We start from the raw sequence: 17,670 nt of genomic DNA, 5'->3' as shown, positions 1-17,670 counted from the left end.
TTCTAATAATGGGCTTTTAGTGTACGAATCCCCAACAAGTTCTTCCCGTTATCTTCGTTTTGCATTTTTTGTATCGTTCAGGATCGACAAGCTATGGTAAATAATTGCAAGATGCCGTTTTTCTTCAGAGTTTTATTTAAATTCAGTACATGTATACGTGTCTATATAATCTGAAAAAAACTGTAGCCACTGGCAAATCATTGCAACAGAATGCTCTTCTATTCTTCTACACAGAAATAGTAACATGGGACAAACAGTTGGTACAATTGATTTGTATTATAGAGCAACAATCGCCTAAAACTGACGTACGTTGGAAAATCATTTCTAAACATGATCTGTACTACATTATGGACAGCAGTAGAGGTCAAATCAAGTGAAATGAGAAGTGGCAATGAGGGGGGGGGGGGGGGGGGATTGACTTACTGTGCCACAAATCTTTGCTGCACACTAACCAAAGATGATGGCAAGCTTTACTTTATTTCCTAGCTATACTGTATTTACGTTGCAAGTTATTTTGAAATCTTTCAATCTTCCTATTGAATTGTGTGCTTTATTTCTCTCTCTCTCTCTCTCTCTCTTTCCCTCATCAAGAGCATCGTTTTAAAGATGTGAAGGAGTTGAGAAAGCCCAATGCGGACGGCGCCCATGCGGAGGATGGCGGAAGAAGTGCACAAAGGCCTTGCTGGAAAGGTAAGGTACGTGTCCACAGGGATGACGTCCTACTTGTGCTTTGCATTGGAAAGATGGGAAGTGGAATAGCTTCATCTTACGGAAATGTTTCACAGACATCTTGAAGAAATCACATGATGTAAAAAGGTGCTGGAGCCACGCCGACGATTGCTTGTGGCTTCCTACTGTATTGTGCAACTCTGTCCGTTAGCATCTTTGGAGCGCAAGCGCAGCTTTGGTTTGTAGTTTTCCAGGAAAAGCAGCTGCTTCGAGTTGAAAGCTCCACGACGCTTCCTGAAAAACAACATTCGTCACGATGCGAGTCAGGTACCATCGGAGAGATTGGCCCAATGAACGTACTCACAGTCTTATGAAGTGAACGGCATCTTCGTATGCCATCCCGCACTCAATCAGAGCAATGGCTACCAGCACTGGAGCTCTGGGGGAAAGAAAAGGGAAAAAAGAAAGTCCAGCTGTCCGTGACGCAGTTAGGCTCGGCGGATTGGAAGTTTCACGCCGCCAATAGATTGATCCCGCGTCACCGATATCAAACGTACCTTCCCAGCCCAGCCACGCAATGTACAGCCACGCAGCAGCCGGGCTCGTCTCGAAACTTGCTCTGCAAAAGACTCAGCCAATCGTCAACCACTCCATCGGGTGGGGAAGAGCCATCTTCAAATGGCATATCCTGAAACAAAGACAACGATGACACAACTCTAAAAAAGGGACATTTGCGGCGGCAAAAAAAACAGATCATCTGACGAGAGGGATTTCACTTGGCGCGGCACCTCACTCACCAGGACCCGAACGCCTTCTTGTTCCACCGGTGCCTTGTCGTAGGTCGCGGCGCACACTCTTACCAGGGTGTTAGCGCCATATGCCTTCAGATCCTTTGGATCAATCAATCAATACACAATTGAGTGTGACACATATGACCGCGAGCTATTGTGGAAAGATAAAATTGGAACGTACTTCTATAAACCTCCCGAGCTGTGCATCGGTGGGGTTGTGCGTGATGAGGAACCTTAAATTGTCGTAAGAGATTTCCACTGGGGCCAGTCGATTCATTGTGACACCCGCAGAAGCCTTCCGCTTAATGGTGAATGGCTTTGTTGACTGGGAGAGAGAGAAAATCTCCGAATAAGTCAGATGGGGACCTTGGGGCCAAATGAAAAGAAGATCAAGCCAGCCTTCAAATGTCAAAGTGGAGATGACGTCGAGAGCACAAATAAACAAAGCCTCTGCTGTTCCACCAGAATTTCATGTGCTTTGTTTGACACAACAACAGGGAAGACCTGCAAAGACACTGTGTGTTATAGTTACACGATGACTATTATTTCTCACTCAGACCTAGCTACCTACCTGTGAGTAGATGTGTGCGTGTGTGCGTGCGTGCGTGCGTGCGTGAATGGCAACGTTTCTTTCGTCTTGTTCACTTGTCCACAATGAGCAGCAGGTGCTGGGCTTGGCAGAACTCCCTTTCACGCCTTGCAACTGCCATACACGAGCAGCCTGGGAAGAGACAAGATAGATAAGGAAGCTTCGTTGACATACTGCCTCAATGCAAGTGAAAATCCTTTGGATTGTATTCTCGGTGGGACAAGTGCATTCCTCAAATGTTCTGAGGCTTGTAAATGTGAAATACTCACTGTGATGTGCGCTGAGGAGACAGTTCATTGAGCACACACAGGACAATGTGACGGCTGTTGGATGTAGACACACCATTGATGAAGAGGCTGATTGATGTTTTGCTTCTGCTCGCGGGTGACAACGGCCTGCTAGCTTGATGCTAAGCTAAGGAGCAATAGAAAGAAACAACATTAGCTTAGGAGAGAGGGCCGGAGGGAGAAAGGGGGGGACCTTGCAGCGACAACCGTCAAGTGAGCCTTTATGCAACCAAATCATCTGCACAACTACAGCGGTCAAATCTTTCGATCACGTTGACAAAAATCGATGACATTGAAAAACATCACATCGACGGACTTCCAATTGTACTCGAGTTAACCAACCCATTTGCAATGGAACGTTAACGAAGCATCTGACGTGAGCGTTAATACACGACGGCAAATGTCAAAACAAAAGGAGAAAGCTTGATCAAACATCACTTACAGTTGATTCGGACCACCGAAATCACACAACGGGCCAAATAAATCAATCCGCGATATGCGTCCAAATCGATCCGTGAATGGATTGCTACGCCCACCTTCTTCTTTTTCAATTCAGATGACGGATTGCAAGCCGGTGCAATAGCGCCGCCTTGCGGACGGGGGCGTGAACAGCATCGAAAGAGACTGGGCAGGCAAGAATCATCACCCTGGTCGCCTGCCTGCCTGCATATTTGGAGGGAGTGTGGGAGGGAAGGAGAGGGAGGGAGTGTGGGAGGGAAGGAGAGGGAGAGAGAGGGAGGGAGAGAGGGAGAGAGGGAGGGAGGGAAGGAGAGGGAGAGAGGGAGGGAGGGAGGCAGGGAGAGAGGGAGGGAGCCAGAGGTCCATACCGACATAAATGGCTGGATAAACACAAGCAAGTCAAAGAGTACTATTTCCAGACTCTTTTTGACTTGATGATACAGTGTTTAGAAAAATGAGGATTCGTTTTGTATGACTACACTGCTGGCATTGAAAGAAACGTTTGCATACTGTGTGGAGCAGATGGACGGACGGACGGACGGACGTGGCTCTGTGGCACACTCTTCATCTATCTCCACAAATTCATCCTTACATTTGCTTTCATTTTCCCTTCAACCATACAGAGCGATTGCTTCTTTGCCATTCCTTGAGACGTTGAAGCCTGTCTGACAAGACAAGACAGGGCGGGCACGCGGGCGGGTTTGTGTGAGATGACGTAGAAGCCTCTGAATCTGGTTTGGCAAGATTTGTGGAAAAGGCGAGCAGGAAGAGACAATCCCTGAAAGGCGGAAAAGAACTCCACAGTTGTTCACAGCTGTTTCACAGCCTAGGCTGAGACTCTGTTGGAAATCGATAGCTACCTTCTTCTTGTTTGTTTGTTTGTTTGTTTGGGGAAATTACTGTTTCGAGTCAAAGGAAGCTTTCAGCACGAGGTAAGTTCAAATCTGGTTTCACTGCGTCTGTGGCAAGCTCAACAAGGTAAATGCTTTCAAAGTTAGAATGGCTTTTTTGACATGGTTTGTTTGTTTGGTTGTTTGGTTGATTGATTGGGAGAGTGTGTTGTTACTATCCGTGTTGCCTTTCATTCTTCTCTGACTTTAGAAAGTGATTCCAAACATTGTCATCCATCAAGACGTTACAATCGATATCCACAAATTACGATGACACGTTTTGTCGCTCAGGTTTGGTGACGGGGGGGGGGGGTCAAATTCGTACTGTAGGTTGTTCGATGACATCTTGTCAATCAAGCATCACTGAACATCAATGCCAAGGAGAATAGCTCTCACTGCTGAGAGGGGAATCTTGTTTTTGTTCTTTCAAAGCAAACCAAAGAGTGGGTGGGTGAGCCGTGACTCATGCGGGAAGAATTCATGGTTAAGATGCCTGTTGCACCGTAGAGGCCATTCAATAAGGATTTCCCTGCCTCGTGTTTCCCGGGACTGTTGTCTGTATCGTAAGGGGCGGACGGAAAAGAGATGGCTTTTCAATTGACTTGTAGCCCACAATCATCTGTTTGGAGAAAAGTATCTGGCTCTCATTGTTTGTACCACAAAAACTTCTTGGTGTTTGACCAAGGCTGTGTAGACTTTTGATCTTTGTGCCCCCTGTTCCAATGTGACAAAACATGATTCCCCCCGTCACATGAGTATGAAATCAGTTGCGAGGCACCCGATGGAGTTTTTTTGCCTCTCTCTTTTGGACTTGCTGTGACAAAGTGGATGCAAGTTTGTGCCTGCCAGGCTTTTGTGTCGCGCCGTGACGTAAGAGAAAGCGAGCGAGCGAGCGAGCGAGCGAGGTGCGGCCCATCCTTACCGACGACAATTCTTTTTCTTGTATTGCCGTGCTGTTGCCAGGGATTGAACAATGATGGGTTTTCTAACTTTGTTTCTCTTTCCCCTACAGGCGGTGTATTGAGGTTTTTTTTTTTTTTTTTTTGAACCTAGACAAGTTCAGGCCGTAAGGATGAACTGGTCGGGACTTGAAACCCTGTTGAGCGGAGTCAATAAGTACTCCACGGCCTTTGGGAAGATTTGGCTGTCCATGGTGTTTGTCTTCCGCGTGCTAGTGTTCGTGGTGGCGGCGCAGAGAGTTTGGGGCGACGACAGCAAAGACTTTGTGTGCAATACGCGACAGGTAAGTTGGGGCAAAAAGAACGTGAGCATTTCCTCCCTTGTAGTAAGAAATCCCATCAAATGCAAATGTTGTCAAATTGCAAGTGGTGGAGGAAGGAACGATGACTCGCTTTGCAAAGGTCTCTTTTGTTTGACTGGAGAGAGGAAACAACGAGTTTGACTTGTTTTCAGCCGGGATGCACCAACATCTGCTACGACCACATCTTCCCCATCTCCCACATCCGTCTGTGGGCACTGCAACTGATATTTGTCACCTGCCCGTCTCTACTGGTGACGGCTCACGTCAAATTCCGAGAGGACAAGGACAAGAAGTACGTGGCGTCGCACCAAGGCTCTCACCTGTACGCAAACCCCGGCAAGAAGAGAGGAGGCTTGTGGTGGACTTATCTCCTAAGCTTGGTCTTCAAAGCCGGATTCGACATCGCCTTCCTATACATTCTCTATCGGATTTACCACGGATACGATCTGCCGAGGTAAACGCTCGGTCCTTTTCACGTCCTTTGACGGGTTTGGCTGTAATCGTCGCGTCTCTCTCTCTCGCTCATTTCTCAGATTATCCAAGTGTTCACTGGATCCGTGCCCAAACACGGTGGACTGCTTCATCAGCCGGCCGACGGAGAAAAAGATCTTCATGCTCTTCATGGTCACCTCCAGCGCTCTGTGCATCTTCATGTGCATTTGCGAGATGCTCTATCTCGTCGGCAAGCGCTTGGTCAAAAGATTCAAAGCCCGGCGCGAGAACCAGAGGCTCGTGTTTGCCGATCGGCACGAGCTCACCAACATGGCCCCGCCCAGGTCGCTGTACAAAAAGACTGACGCAAACCAAAGCAAAAGTACGAAAGAGAAGAGGAGGGAGCTGGGTGAGATCACAACGCTTTGAAGATTGCCAGATACTACGTATGCACGTACATACAGTGTATCTATCCACCACGTTGACGGACTGAAATGAAAATGCTGGAGAGAGAGAGAGAGAGAGAGAGAGAGAGAGAGAGAGAGAGATCCTACCTTGGCTGAAGGCGGACAACTACGGGTGCAGAAAATACAAACTGTGATTCCAATACGTCGTACTTGACAACGTCTTGGTACGTGAGCCCTTGCTGTTTAACACAAATGTGTCATGACACGACTGTTACCATTAGATGAGCGGTCCGGAGGTATTTGAACAGTGAGGGAATTTTGCCTCTATAAATGATCAATTCATTCAAGTTATTCCAAAGGAATATTTCATTGAACATTGAGAGGTTTGCAGTGATTTCAAAAAAGAAAAAAACAAATTGTATCCACGTATGACAAATAAGGAATATTTCATTGAACATTGAGAGAAAAATTCTATCCACGTATGTCAAATCATGGTTACGTGTGTAGGAATCAATCGTCATTGTTCAACTCCCTCTTGCTTTACATCAAATGTGCAATGTTTGTAAGATATAGTGAAAAAGAACCAGCTCAAAAGGTCCCTGAGCTCATGCTAATTGGAAGAGGCAATATTGACACTAGAGGGTGCCGCACCTCTATAATAGACCTTCCCAGAAGCCAGCCAGGCGGGCCTATCTGGAGCTGCCCGTTTTGGTTTGGCTCCACTCCACTCGACTCGACTCGACTCGACTCGACTCGACGTGCTTGATTTCAAAGTGAGCTCCCCACATCATGTGGTGGTGGTGGCGGCAGCCATGTCACACCAACACTTGCACACAGGACGGATGTGCCTGTCAAATGAAAGCCAAAACGCTCCTCAACTTTCAATCACTTATGTGTGAATGCTGAGAGAAGTCATGGGTCTGGCAAATCTTTTTTGCTTTTCATTTGATTTGTCGCACTGAGCAAATGTCTTTATTTGGGTTGGTGAAATCCTTTGGCCATCTTTTGGCTCCTTTCTGCGTGATTAAGTCAGACACAATGCCGTGTAACACAAATCTGAAATCCTGTTTGACTACCACATGGATCATGGAACAAACTGACGGACTTGTTTGCCAAATGAATGCATTTTGTCATGCTGTCGCCACCTTATCATTGCTGACATATTTTCTGCTTATTTATCAGACGTGCATACTACTTGGCTCCAAATGCAACATTTCGGGATGTTAATACGTACGCTGTCGGTGCCACGTGTGATGTCGTCATTCATTCGATACAATCCTTCACTTTTACGTGAGTGTTTAGAAATGTTTTTCACTAAAAGTATGTGACCAAAAAAAAAAACAAGGAGAGCAGTGTGTTTCTAGACCTATGGAAGAAAAGAAAGAAATGAAGGCATCGTATTCGAGGAGCAGACAATCAGGTCGTGAATGGAACTACCCAGTGCCATATCAATCAATATAGTATCCGATCAAATTGGCAAAACAACAAATGTTTTGCTGGCCTAACTAGGTAGGTCGTAGCACTCGTCATTAGGTGAGCTGTCTCCCTACCGGCTGGCAGTTTTCCTTCCGCAGGGGGCGTCTCGGGCAGGACACACAAATCAGCCCACGGCACACACATTGCTCCTTTGTGTGAGCTGCAGCCCAGGTTTAAAATAGCTCTTTTACCATGATATTTGGGAGGCTGTTATATAATCACCTCTTCCCGGTACCCACTTGGACTTTCTCACTCTGCGTCATATGCACATTCTGGCTTTTGATATTGGATCGTAAGATGTGTTTTCATCGCAAGCAATGCCTTTGTGCTCGTTGCGGCACATACGACATTCGTCCGGACTGCTGATGACGATTCAAACAAAGAAGAAAAATAGCCAGGCAGCCGGGCAATATTTGGCAAAAGATTGAGCCGACCTTGAATCACGCGTGGTTGTGTGAGTCTTTGTGTTAGATTCTGCAGAGATTCAAACCGCTAGCACCCACGTAGAAAACATTCACATGGACAATAAAGAAGAAGAAGAAAAGCTTGCAACCACCCACCCACCCACGCGCGCCCACAACTACACGGCAATATGAAGGAAGGAAGGAAGGAAGGAAGGAAGGAAGGAAGGAAGGAAGGAAGGAAGGAAGGAAGGAAGGAAGGAAGGAAGGAAGGAAGGAAGGAAGGAAGGAAGGAAGGAAGGAAGGAAGGAAGGAAGGAAGGAAGGAAGGAAGGAAGGAAGGAAATTGTTGGGAGAAAAGAAGGGAGCCGTAATAGCCACGGGCTCCGGCCGTTACATAAATTGCAGCAATCGTTACGAGGCCGAATTGCAAATCGCGAGTCACTCACTCGCTCCGTTTCTTTAACGGTCACTGCAGACAGACAGAAGAGAGAAAAGCAACAATCCAGATACAATCCCATCAGATCCAAGCCGACGACTCAAACACTCTTTTTATGGCAAAAGAGACACTTTGGAGCAGATTGTGACTGGCTGAGAGGTTACAACCTCTGAGGAGAAGAAAAGAGCAATTATGAATTGTGCCTAGCTAACAACATACGATTTGAGCCTGCAGTATGTACCGCAGGTATCTGCTAGCCTACCCCCCAAATGTCATTGAGAACTCATCGCTTTGGTGAGGAGGAATGTACTCCTAATTCAACCTTTGACCTCAGCTAGCTCAGCTCTTCTCTTTCTGTGATCCTGTTTGTCCTATAGCAAAAGTAAGGCTGTGATCTGGTCCAGTAATCCCCTCGCTGCCTGAAGAAATGGCACATGAATTAACTATTCATCAAGGTAGTCTCGCTCTCTGGCAAATGCTCTAATTAATCAGCCTGAAATAGATGGCTAGACCTACATTACTGACATTCAGACATACGTACGATGCATGACAAACAGATGGTGCCACGGTGAGAGGTGGAATATGGAGAACCATAAATGCATGCCTATACAGCAATAAGAGAGCAAGCACAAATGCAACAAGGTCAGGAATGGTCAAGAAAATCAGCTACAACAGGCAGTATCGAGTATTTTTCCAACTTTATTGACAATACAAAGGCAAAATGTAGAAGAGAAGGTGCCAGTGTCGCTCATGGAACTTTTGTTCCTAATGCGCATTGTTAGCAACGGCAGAGAATCTTCTCCAAAACAGGACACAAAGCTCCTCAAAGCTGACTTCATGTTCCTCAATGCCAATCTTAACTACAGACAATTGATGAAGATTTTTTTTTTTTTTTTCTCCGTTCATGTTTTTGGAATTGCTATTTTGTTGTGCCATTGAAAGTGATCCCATATATTGGGACCAAGAACAAGGGACAAGTTAAAAAGAAGACAGACTGAGGACGAAGAGAAGTGTTTTTTCGTCCCTCCGTGTAATGGTCGTCTGTTTCTGGGTCGAATGGCGCCGCCTATCCTCGCAATTGGTCTACGGAGGTTAGGGCTTTCCGTTTCCATTTGAGTTGTTAATTGTCAACTCAGGTGGTCAATGCATGTGGAACTTTCTTCAAATTCAAAATGATTTCAAAACTAGAAACTGTTTTACATTCACCGTGCTCTTGAAATGAGACAAAATAAAGCGGATTCATAATACTGTTGAAATTGGAAAAACAATCCAAGGATTTCCAACAAGATAATAACATCAATGTTCAAACGGACTTGTCATTATTTGCACCAACAAAAGTGAGGAAAAAAGATCATTATTTCTATCTTAGAGAAAGAGTAAACTGTTCCCTCTTTGAATAATAGCTCTACTGAAAGGAATGCTGTCTAAAAAGTCATAGGCAGTAAATGAAACTTATCATAAACTACAGTCAAGTACACAAATCACTCATTTTTCACATAGCATGGGTTTGTAAGCATATTGCTCAATGATCAATACATTCACGTTTTCAAATAAATGTCAATAAAAGCCTCCAATAAGATCGGATCCTTCCATCCATCCCTCCCTCCGTCCGTCCGTCCGTCCATCCATCCATCCATCCATCCATCCATCCATCCATCCATCCGTGCACGTTCATCGCATACTTTGTAAATCGACTCAGAAGGCTCAAAGTTGAAAATATATCGGTCACACGCTGTTAAATACTACGCTGCAATATTTATCAAATCAACTGTACACTTGAGCTTGACAATTCTTAAAGGTTTGTTGGTCCAATACATCCATGAGTTAATATTTGTCGATTTTCGGCTTTTCCAAGTGAAGAACCACCATCGACACGATACACTTTGCTAGGTATTGTACATTCAACGAGATCATATTGTGCGCAATTAGCCAACCGTGTATTGATCCATAAATATCATTCATTTGAAAGTGTCTGAACCTTCCCTGGCTGGCTGCGTCTTTCCATTCAAATTGATGAGCCCACTGTATATGCACGTGATTAGCGTTGACGCATCTTTATGCGGCGAGTACTTAAGAAGGCAATGGCAAAAGCTAGCTGCAAGATTAAAAGACAGACAGACCAAAAACAGCCTTTGATTGTTCAAGCCATCTATTGAGAAACTTCTCCATTGTTCAACCAGAGGAGGAGGAGGAGGAGGAGGACGGGGATGATGTTAAAGAGGATGACGGAGAAGCGGCAGGCTGATGCCCGCCGAGTTCACTTCCCCCGCCCTCTGATGAGGATGAAAATGCTGCCATGTCCTTTTCCTTCTCTTTCCTACTTCCAGTGCACACTGACCTCTGGGCCGGCTTGAACTGCCAGGTCACCTTTTTGGTGGCACACGACCGCTCGGCCGAGGCTCCGTCGTCTGCCGACCCCACGGGAAGCCTCTCTGCTTTGCCCTTTTGCTCTTGTTCAACCGAGGGCTCTTCCGGCAACTCGGGTTCTGTCGTTTCTCCAAACGAGTCCCAACGCGGTTCCGCCGCCGCCGCCGCAGGCAGTCTTTTGTGTCGGGCCGCCCCGGCGGCTTTAGCGCCGCCGGCAGCCCCGGAGGGCCGACTGGGACCCGAGTCGGACAAGTCCGAGTCCCAGTCGCTGTCGCCGGCCACCGAACCGCAACCCAATACGGACTCGTCGACGGGCTCGGAGCCAGAACTTTCGGAATCTGACTCCCTGGAAAAAGAAGAGACGCATTGAAATTTGCCATGGCCCGACACATTTTGGACACTTTCTGGCAGCTAGCGCAGATCTAGAAGGTGGCCGATGCAGTCAAAATGGAAGGCTTGCATGTGAAAAACTCAAATGGACCCCACCCGCATGACCCAGCAAGTGGAGGGAGAAAAGGAAAAGATGCCATACCTGCCGCTGTATGACGTTGATCCTTCAGGACCCAAGAGGAGGCAAGCTGGAGCAGCCAGGTACACAAAGCTGTCAGTACATAAGAAATCTCCTTCTTCTGCTTTACGCAGGTGAGCCGGCCTGCTAGCCGGGTCCGCCGCGTCGGACTGCTCCAAATGCGTTTTCCCGCGCTCAAAGCGTTGCAGGCGCACGCTCTCGGTCTGAAAGTCTCCAGCCGAGTCATCCGTGACCAGGTCGGAGATGTCTTTTTCTGACACCGCGAGATAAACAAAGCTATCTGCTTGGGCAAAGGGATCAATGTCGCCACTGTCCAGCCCTGAGCTTCGAATGGGCTTGTGATAAGGATCGATGGGGTGTTTCGAGGGAGATGGCGGAGGAAGGGGGTCCTCCGGCACGAGGGTAACTTTTCTTCTGGGCCGCATGGCTTCACACATAATTGTGTCCGCTGTGGACTCATAAGTGGAAAATGCTCTTCCTGTTTCACGGACTTCACGGTCTCCGCAGACGTTTCCTCGGACGTCTTCACGAGAGGTGGCGCCGAGCAGCGAGGGATAGCACCATTGGAGTTCAGCGCTCTCCTCCCTGCCCCATTCTTTTAAAGCGCCATCATCGCCGTCCTTCTCCAGTGATGTATTGCTGCTGCCGAGGTCAGAGCCGCTAATTGGCTGGTCGCTGTCGGAGCCGGCCCCTTCCTCGCTCTGATTGGATAATGACAGAAAGACGCCGCTGGAGTCCGATTCCAGCGTTAGGTTGGAGTCTGGAGAGCTGTCCTCTTTATTGGGGCTGCAAGAAAGATTGCACCGTTGCTAAGCCATTCAGTGTGCCGTGGTGCGCCGTGGTGCGCCGTGGTGCGCCGTGGTGCGCCGTGCCGTGCCGTGCCGTGCCGTGCCGTGCCGTGCCGTGCCGTGCTATGCCGCGCCACGCTATTCTGTGCTGTGCCCTGCTGCCTGATGAGTATGACGGCCTTTGTGCCAGAACCAATATGCTGTTTGCTGCACAGTACCTTCAAAGTTGAATGGAGGCCTCATTTGGAATGTAAAACACTGCCCATTGTCTTACTGGGACATACAAAGCGGCTCCCTTTACAAAATAAGGAAGTGAAAGGAAAAAGCTCCGTGTATGGCTTCTAAGTTGTCAACAACATCAGTTGGATCTTTATTGCAACGGGTGAGCGGCAACATACCGCGCTTGGATGTAACCACCTTGCAATGTTACAAAGAATAAAAACAATCCATTCATCAAAAGTGCAATTTGGGCAAAATGTCAATTACCATCAGACTATGGTCAAAAGCTTGTTGTTATTTGTAGGTCAAATGTAGAAAGCGAAAAACCAACAACATGGTCAGCAGCTTAGTCCGTTGTTAATCGGTCGCGAGACTAACCTCGTGGACGTCCCAGCAGGAGATTTGAACGACCACCCGACAGCGTCTTGCTCTGCGTCAGTAGCCGGGATTAGCATGGAACTGAATTCCAGACGGACCTGACACTTGCTTCCCAATCCTAGAAAACAGCAAACCGTTTAGTTTGCTTGCTTGCTTGCTTGCTTGAAAAAAGAGCAAGTTGTTTATTCCACTGGCAGTTGTCATGGAGATTTCTAACACTTTGACATATACTGATGAAACATTGGTAGCGCACAATATTGTGTGCTGTGGAATTGACATTCTGGACGCTCCAAAGAGAGATCACTAGGAACCACTGACAGACACATTGAATCCCCATTTACAGTCGATTCAATGGTGTATGTATTTTATGATGGACAATATAGTCGGTAATATGGCCTTATTCCTGGCACTCTCCAGTATAAAAATACGGTCCTGTTCCAACGATTCCCTTTTTATTCCAATGTGCTGGACTTTGAGATGGATTCCCCGGCCTAATCAATCTCAGAATTGCAAATAGTTTGCGTTATTCTTCAAAAATCAGATGGTGCCTACCCGTCAAGACGGAGCCTTTCTCCCTCTGAGGCCTCGGATGGGTTTGGTACATCTCCTTTCGAGAATCCGGCGGCGCTCGGCATAAATCCTGGCCGTCCGAATGGCTCTGAGACAGATCCAGGTGCTCCAAGTCAGAATCCAGCTCTCTGGCTCGCTTCTCTAATTCTGACAAGCTGAGCTCCGAGGCCGCCGAGGACGGAGGATGGGAGCCTCCGAAGCCGAGCGGGGGCCGGAGGAGAGGCCAGCGTTGAAGGGAACCCGAGAAAGAATCGCTATCACCTCCTGCGCCATCGTCCCATATGGTATTGACCATCTGGAGCACTGAATCCCAACTCTCCGTGGTCTGGTGCTCCTCCCCAAAGGATCCACCTTCTTCATCGGTGACCACCTCCGACGTTTGCAAGTGTCTACCTTCGACACCTTTCTCTTCCATCTTGTCACAGATGATTTCATCGTGCCTTTCATCTTTCTTTCCACTCTCTTGAACTTTTTCTTGGGATTTTATCATTTCGATCTGCTCTCGTCCGACTTCCTCCGCCATTTGTTTGGCAACTGCGCTCTTTGCCTCGACTTGTGTTTCTTTCATCGTATTAGCGCTTTGGTCACTTTCCCCAATAGGACGTGTCCCCTCGTTCACATATCTATTCTCTGTCAGATGGCCTTGTTTCTCCCGGGTGATACATCCTTTGGGATCTTCTAGGTCTCCGTAGACCCTCCAGTGCTCCAGGTTCTGTTCTTTCAGGGATGCTCTGCCCACTAAATTGGCTCCTTGAACTTGTCCTTGATGGGGGGGCTCTTTTAGTGAGCAGCGGCCCGGAAAAATGCTCACGTCTGTCAAAAGCGGGTTCTCGGAGTGGTGGCCCGGACGGAAACGGGAATGTGGCCGGCGCTTTTCTAAGGCCGAGATGACTGACGGAAGCGGCGGAAGGATGGGGAGATTATGGACGGCTCCGCCTTGCCGAACAGTTCTCTTTCTAACCATGATTCGACGAGGCCAGGTGGACTCGATGCCTTCGGCGGGGCCCGTGGATTCCAGATCCGCAAGATCTTTCCCGAGTCGTGGGCTGAGCGCCCCGGGTCTCAACCCTGTGGCCGTACCGGGTCGGGACCTGGAAGAGGACTTTGAGGATTTGGACTTGTGGCTTTTGGATCCTTTTCCGACACGGCTGGGTATATTTTTGCCCGTATCCGCAAGCGCTAGCTCCGGAGCGGCACTTTGGGTTTTATCCGCAAGCTCTTTTTCGACCTGGGCACGATGGACGTCGCTGTGGCTATTTTCTTTATCGCTGGTGTCATTCTCACGTCTCTTTTCTATATCCTTAGTCGATCCCACGTCAAGTGGCGCCTCCTGCTCGTGGGAAGACACGGTCCTGACGTCTTTTTCCACGTTAGTTTCTAACACTGCGGCTGGGTCTGAGCTCAACTGGTCAACATTGTTAGTGTGGTCTTCTGGTGCTTTCTCCACAGGCCTTGGACTTTCTTTCTCAGGTCCCGTTTCCATAGCTGCCTTGATTCTAAAATCATATCCAGTTCCAGTATCAATTGGGTTTCCAAGGACAATCTCCACGTTATCTCCGTGATGTGACGCGGACGGTCGGGTCTCAGCAACGGGTTGGGGTTGAGCGCCACCTCGCCCGAGTTTGGTCCCGCTCCTTTGTCCCTCTCTGTTGATAGCTTTTGCCACATTGTGCTCCACTTGTGCTCCAGATTGCACTTTTCCTTCCAAATCCCTCCCTCCTGCCCTGGTTTTCACCTGTGAGCCCATTCTTTTCTCAGAGGCGGTTTTCAGACTCGCTTTGGCTCCATTTTGATATTTGCTCCAGCTTCCGACTCTATTTTGCCCATGTATCCCAGTCACGATGTCGGCCTCAGCCACGCTCCCACCTCCGGAGACCGACCTTAATCCACAAGTAGGCTTGCTTTCGACAAAGCCCGAGCTCACGTTGTCACTTTTAGAAGCCATATCCGAGCCTACTTTGGAAGCGGCTCTATTTCGACCCACCGCACCGGTGCCCATCCTTGGAGCGGCGCTCGGCGAGGGCTGGGGAAGTAAAAGAGGGGTTGTGTCCAAGACCTGTTCAGGTTCTAAAAAGACAGAGTCTCTGTCCGAGCGCAGAGGAAGCGGTGGAGCGTAGCCAAAGGTGCCAAAAGTCGTTTCCTTCCTCTCCCTTTCTCTTGCTCGCTCTCTCTCCAGTCTCCCTCTTTCCCTCTCCCTTTCCCACTCTCGCTGAGCCCAGCCTCTCTCCATCTCCCTCTCCCGCTCCCTTTCCCACTCCCGTTCTCGCTCGCCACAGCCCCACCCACCTTGCTCCCTCAGGTCCTGCTCAAGGTCATGAGCAGACAGTTGGACCAACGGGGCTCGGTAGGGCGAACGGCAAAGTTCGTGGGGCGGCGACATCCTCAGGCTCTGGCTTTGCGAGTAATGCCTCGGTTGTATCGCGTGAGGCGGCGAACAACGTAGACTTTGAGATTGACTAGGGCGAGGTTTGGCAGGTGAGAAGAAGACTGGCGTATGATAGCCAGATGAGAGCGGTGAGCCAGAGAAGGGGGAGATAAGAGGGGACGCGAGCGAGGAAGACGCTGGGTGAGGATAGTGTGCTGGGTTCAAACATCCCCCTCCTTGGGCCATCATGTCATTTGGAGCCATGTCCAAACATTCCAGGTGTTGCTGAGGTGTGACAACTTTCCAGGAGTGACGACCATCTCTACTTTTGCTGCTGTCCGCGTGATGAGGGCGATAGTGATGGTGGTGCCTTTTGGACGACGACGACGACGACACCGCCGGCGCTGAGAACGTGGACACGGCCGGAGAAACTGAGCGCCTGAAATGTCCGGGCGAAGGACAGCCACCGGCGCCGTCGGTATCCTGAACTCCCAGTTTCAGTGAATCGTAGATGGCTCGTTCGTCCAGGCGGCGAACAAACGAGGGGTTTGGAGTCAGAGCGCAAGGCTGAGGCTCAAACATTTCGGCTTGGGATCTGCTAACCCGAAGGGAGCCGCTCGCAGAGTAGCTGAAGCTCCCTTGGCCTCCGGTATCGCGTCGGTGGTGGTGGTGGTGCTGCTGCTGCTGCTGCTGCTGCTGCTGCTGCTGCTGCTGCTGCTGCTGCTGCTGCTGCTGCTGCTGCTGCTGGTGGTGGTGGTGATGGTGGTGGCTGTCAATTTGTTGATTGATGCACATGGTATCGTAGATGGAGCGTTGGGGCACGTAGCCGTCGCCGTACCCCCCTTCCATCATCACGTCTCGACCTCTCACTTCTCTTTCCAAAACGGCATGTTTCTCCAGGCAACAAGAGCTCTTCCTGAAGCAGCCTGGGCGGCTAAGTGGTTTGCCCATGTTTTGTTGGAAGCTCGACGGCGGGAAGGGTGGACGGGAGGCACGGGGGAAGTTTGAAGCGTCAATTGTGAAGTCTTTTCTTCAACGAGATCTGAAGAATGCGGAGGCTGCCAAATTGTTAGAAAGGCAGGCACGGAGCACGGTGGAGCCAGTCAAAGCTTCTCCTCATTCTTTACTTTATTTGTCGATTTGAGTCATCCATCTGTGGAAAACAAACAAAGATGACGCTGCTCACCATGTCACCGCTCACTGTGGGCAACGTTCAGATATTGGCCAAATAGCAAAGACAGCATCGACGACATTCAAACGGAGCTAGCGTTAAAGCAACATCATTTCTTGTCCAGCTCGGAGTAGCTTCTGCCTCCACGCACATCAACGAGGTAGCCATATTGAATTGGGCTCCTCCATATTGTCTCCATATTCAACTCCGTGAAGTCACAAAGCCGCGAGTACCTAATGTTTAGGGACATCGTCGATTTCTCAACAAAATGACAGACATAGTACAAGAAAGATAAAGCGTCACGACAAGGCATCGAGCAGGTGTCGTATGCTGCGTTTGACCGAGCGGAGCGGGACGTGGACCCGGCTGGCTGGCTGGCCGGCCCGCCCGCAAACACCCAAATTCACCAGTAATTAGCGCCCACTGAAATGCAAATTTGAAGCCCAAAACGTTCCTCAATAGGCGCTTGGGCCTTCCTGCGTGCCCTGCCATTGGTTGGCTGGCGACCAGTTCTGGGTGTCCCTCGCCTACTGCTTGAAGTCAGCCGGGATAGGCTCCCTCGTAGCAGGGTGTATATCTCTATATATGCACAAATGTATGTCTATCCTCATATATATGATAATGGGCACCGTCCAAAACTAAATTCACCTCCATCAACTGAGCGCATCACTGTGTTTATGTCCCCCCTGCATCTCGGCATCCCTATTTCATCAGTGCTCCCGCCACCTGCTCTATTTCCTCTGGACCACGGAAACCCTTAGCAACGCGGTCAGAATCTTGCCTTCTTCCAGCCCATTCTGTGAATGCATTGCCCTTTATGCATGCGCAATTGTTTTTCCTTACCAGAATTGCATCTGTGTCGTGCCGTGCCGTGCCGTGCCTCTTATTGATGTGTCTCACATCTTGATCGGTGCTTTTCTCTTTCAGGAGCTTGTATTCTTCTTCTCCTCTGCTGCTCTCTCTCTCTCTCTCTCTCTCTCTCTACTGTGAATCATGCCTTCTGTCAGAGGAAGGTTTTTTTTTTGACAAGCACACTCTCTGCCAACCAACACACCAACGCAAAGCCTCCTCCTCCTGTGCCCCTCTCTCTCTCTCTCTCTCTCTCTCTCTGTCCCTCTTTCCATGCAGCTCCTCAATTCAACATCCCTCGGGCGCTCTCTCTCTCTCTTGCATAGCCCTCTCT

General features: G+C 48.9%; 3 protein-coding genes across 4 annotated transcripts; 1 reads left to right on the top strand and 2 right to left on the bottom strand.

The window, feature by feature from the left end:
* Positions 1-105: 105 nt before the first annotated feature.
* On the bottom strand, positions 106-2,966 carry LOC147044833 (protein tyrosine phosphatase type IVA 2-like). Its single transcript, XM_085931526.1, has 8 exons — positions 2,779-2,966; positions 2,319-2,463; positions 2,032-2,181; positions 1,642-1,964; positions 1,467-1,559; positions 1,227-1,357; positions 1,034-1,108; positions 106-963 (listed from the first exon to the last, which is right to left on the bottom strand). Exons 4-8 carry the CDS (start codon positions 1,735-1,737, stop codon positions 852-854), a joined length of 507 nt encoding a protein of 168 aa, XP_085787652.1. The 5' UTR covers positions 1,738-1,964; positions 2,032-2,181; positions 2,319-2,463; positions 2,779-2,966; the 3' UTR covers positions 106-851.
* A 518-nt stretch (positions 2,967-3,484) lies between these two features.
* On the top strand, positions 3,485-10,179 carry LOC147044832 (gap junction beta-4 protein-like). Of its 2 annotated transcripts, XM_085931524.1 has the most exons (4): positions 3,492-3,727; positions 4,698-4,928; positions 5,099-5,400; positions 5,480-10,178. In XM_085931524.1, the coding sequence occupies exons 2-4, from the start codon at positions 4,758-4,760 to the stop codon at positions 5,805-5,807; spliced, it is 801 nt and encodes a 266-aa protein (XP_085787650.1). In that variant the 5' UTR covers positions 3,492-3,727; positions 4,698-4,757; the 3' UTR covers positions 5,808-10,178. The 2 variants fall into 2 exon arrangements, with proteins under 2 accessions (XP_085787651.1, XP_085787650.1); XM_085931525.1 differs by having other exon boundaries at positions 3,485-4,928; positions 5,480-10,179.
* Positions 8,794-17,667, bottom strand: LOC147044831 (uncharacterized). Its single transcript, XM_085931523.1, has 5 exons — positions 17,331-17,667; positions 12,934-16,469; positions 12,373-12,499; positions 11,000-11,782; positions 8,794-10,813 (listed from the first exon to the last, which is right to left on the bottom strand). Exons 2-5 carry the CDS (start codon positions 16,265-16,267, stop codon positions 10,273-10,275), a joined length of 4,785 nt encoding a protein of 1,594 aa, XP_085787649.1. The 5' UTR covers positions 16,268-16,469; positions 17,331-17,667; the 3' UTR covers positions 8,794-10,272.
* Between the last annotated feature and the right edge of the window lie 3 nt (positions 17,668-17,670).

This window comes from Syngnathus leptorhynchus, chromosome 15 (assembly GCF_054491065.1).
Source record: "Syngnathus leptorhynchus isolate UIUO chromosome 15, UIUO_Slep, whole genome shotgun sequence".
NCBI classification, from domain to species: domain Eukaryota; kingdom Metazoa; phylum Chordata; class Actinopteri; order Syngnathiformes; family Syngnathidae; genus Syngnathus; species Syngnathus leptorhynchus.
The sequence above is the reverse complement of the archived record's forward strand: the minus strand, read 5'-3'. Positions and strand labels throughout refer to the sequence as shown.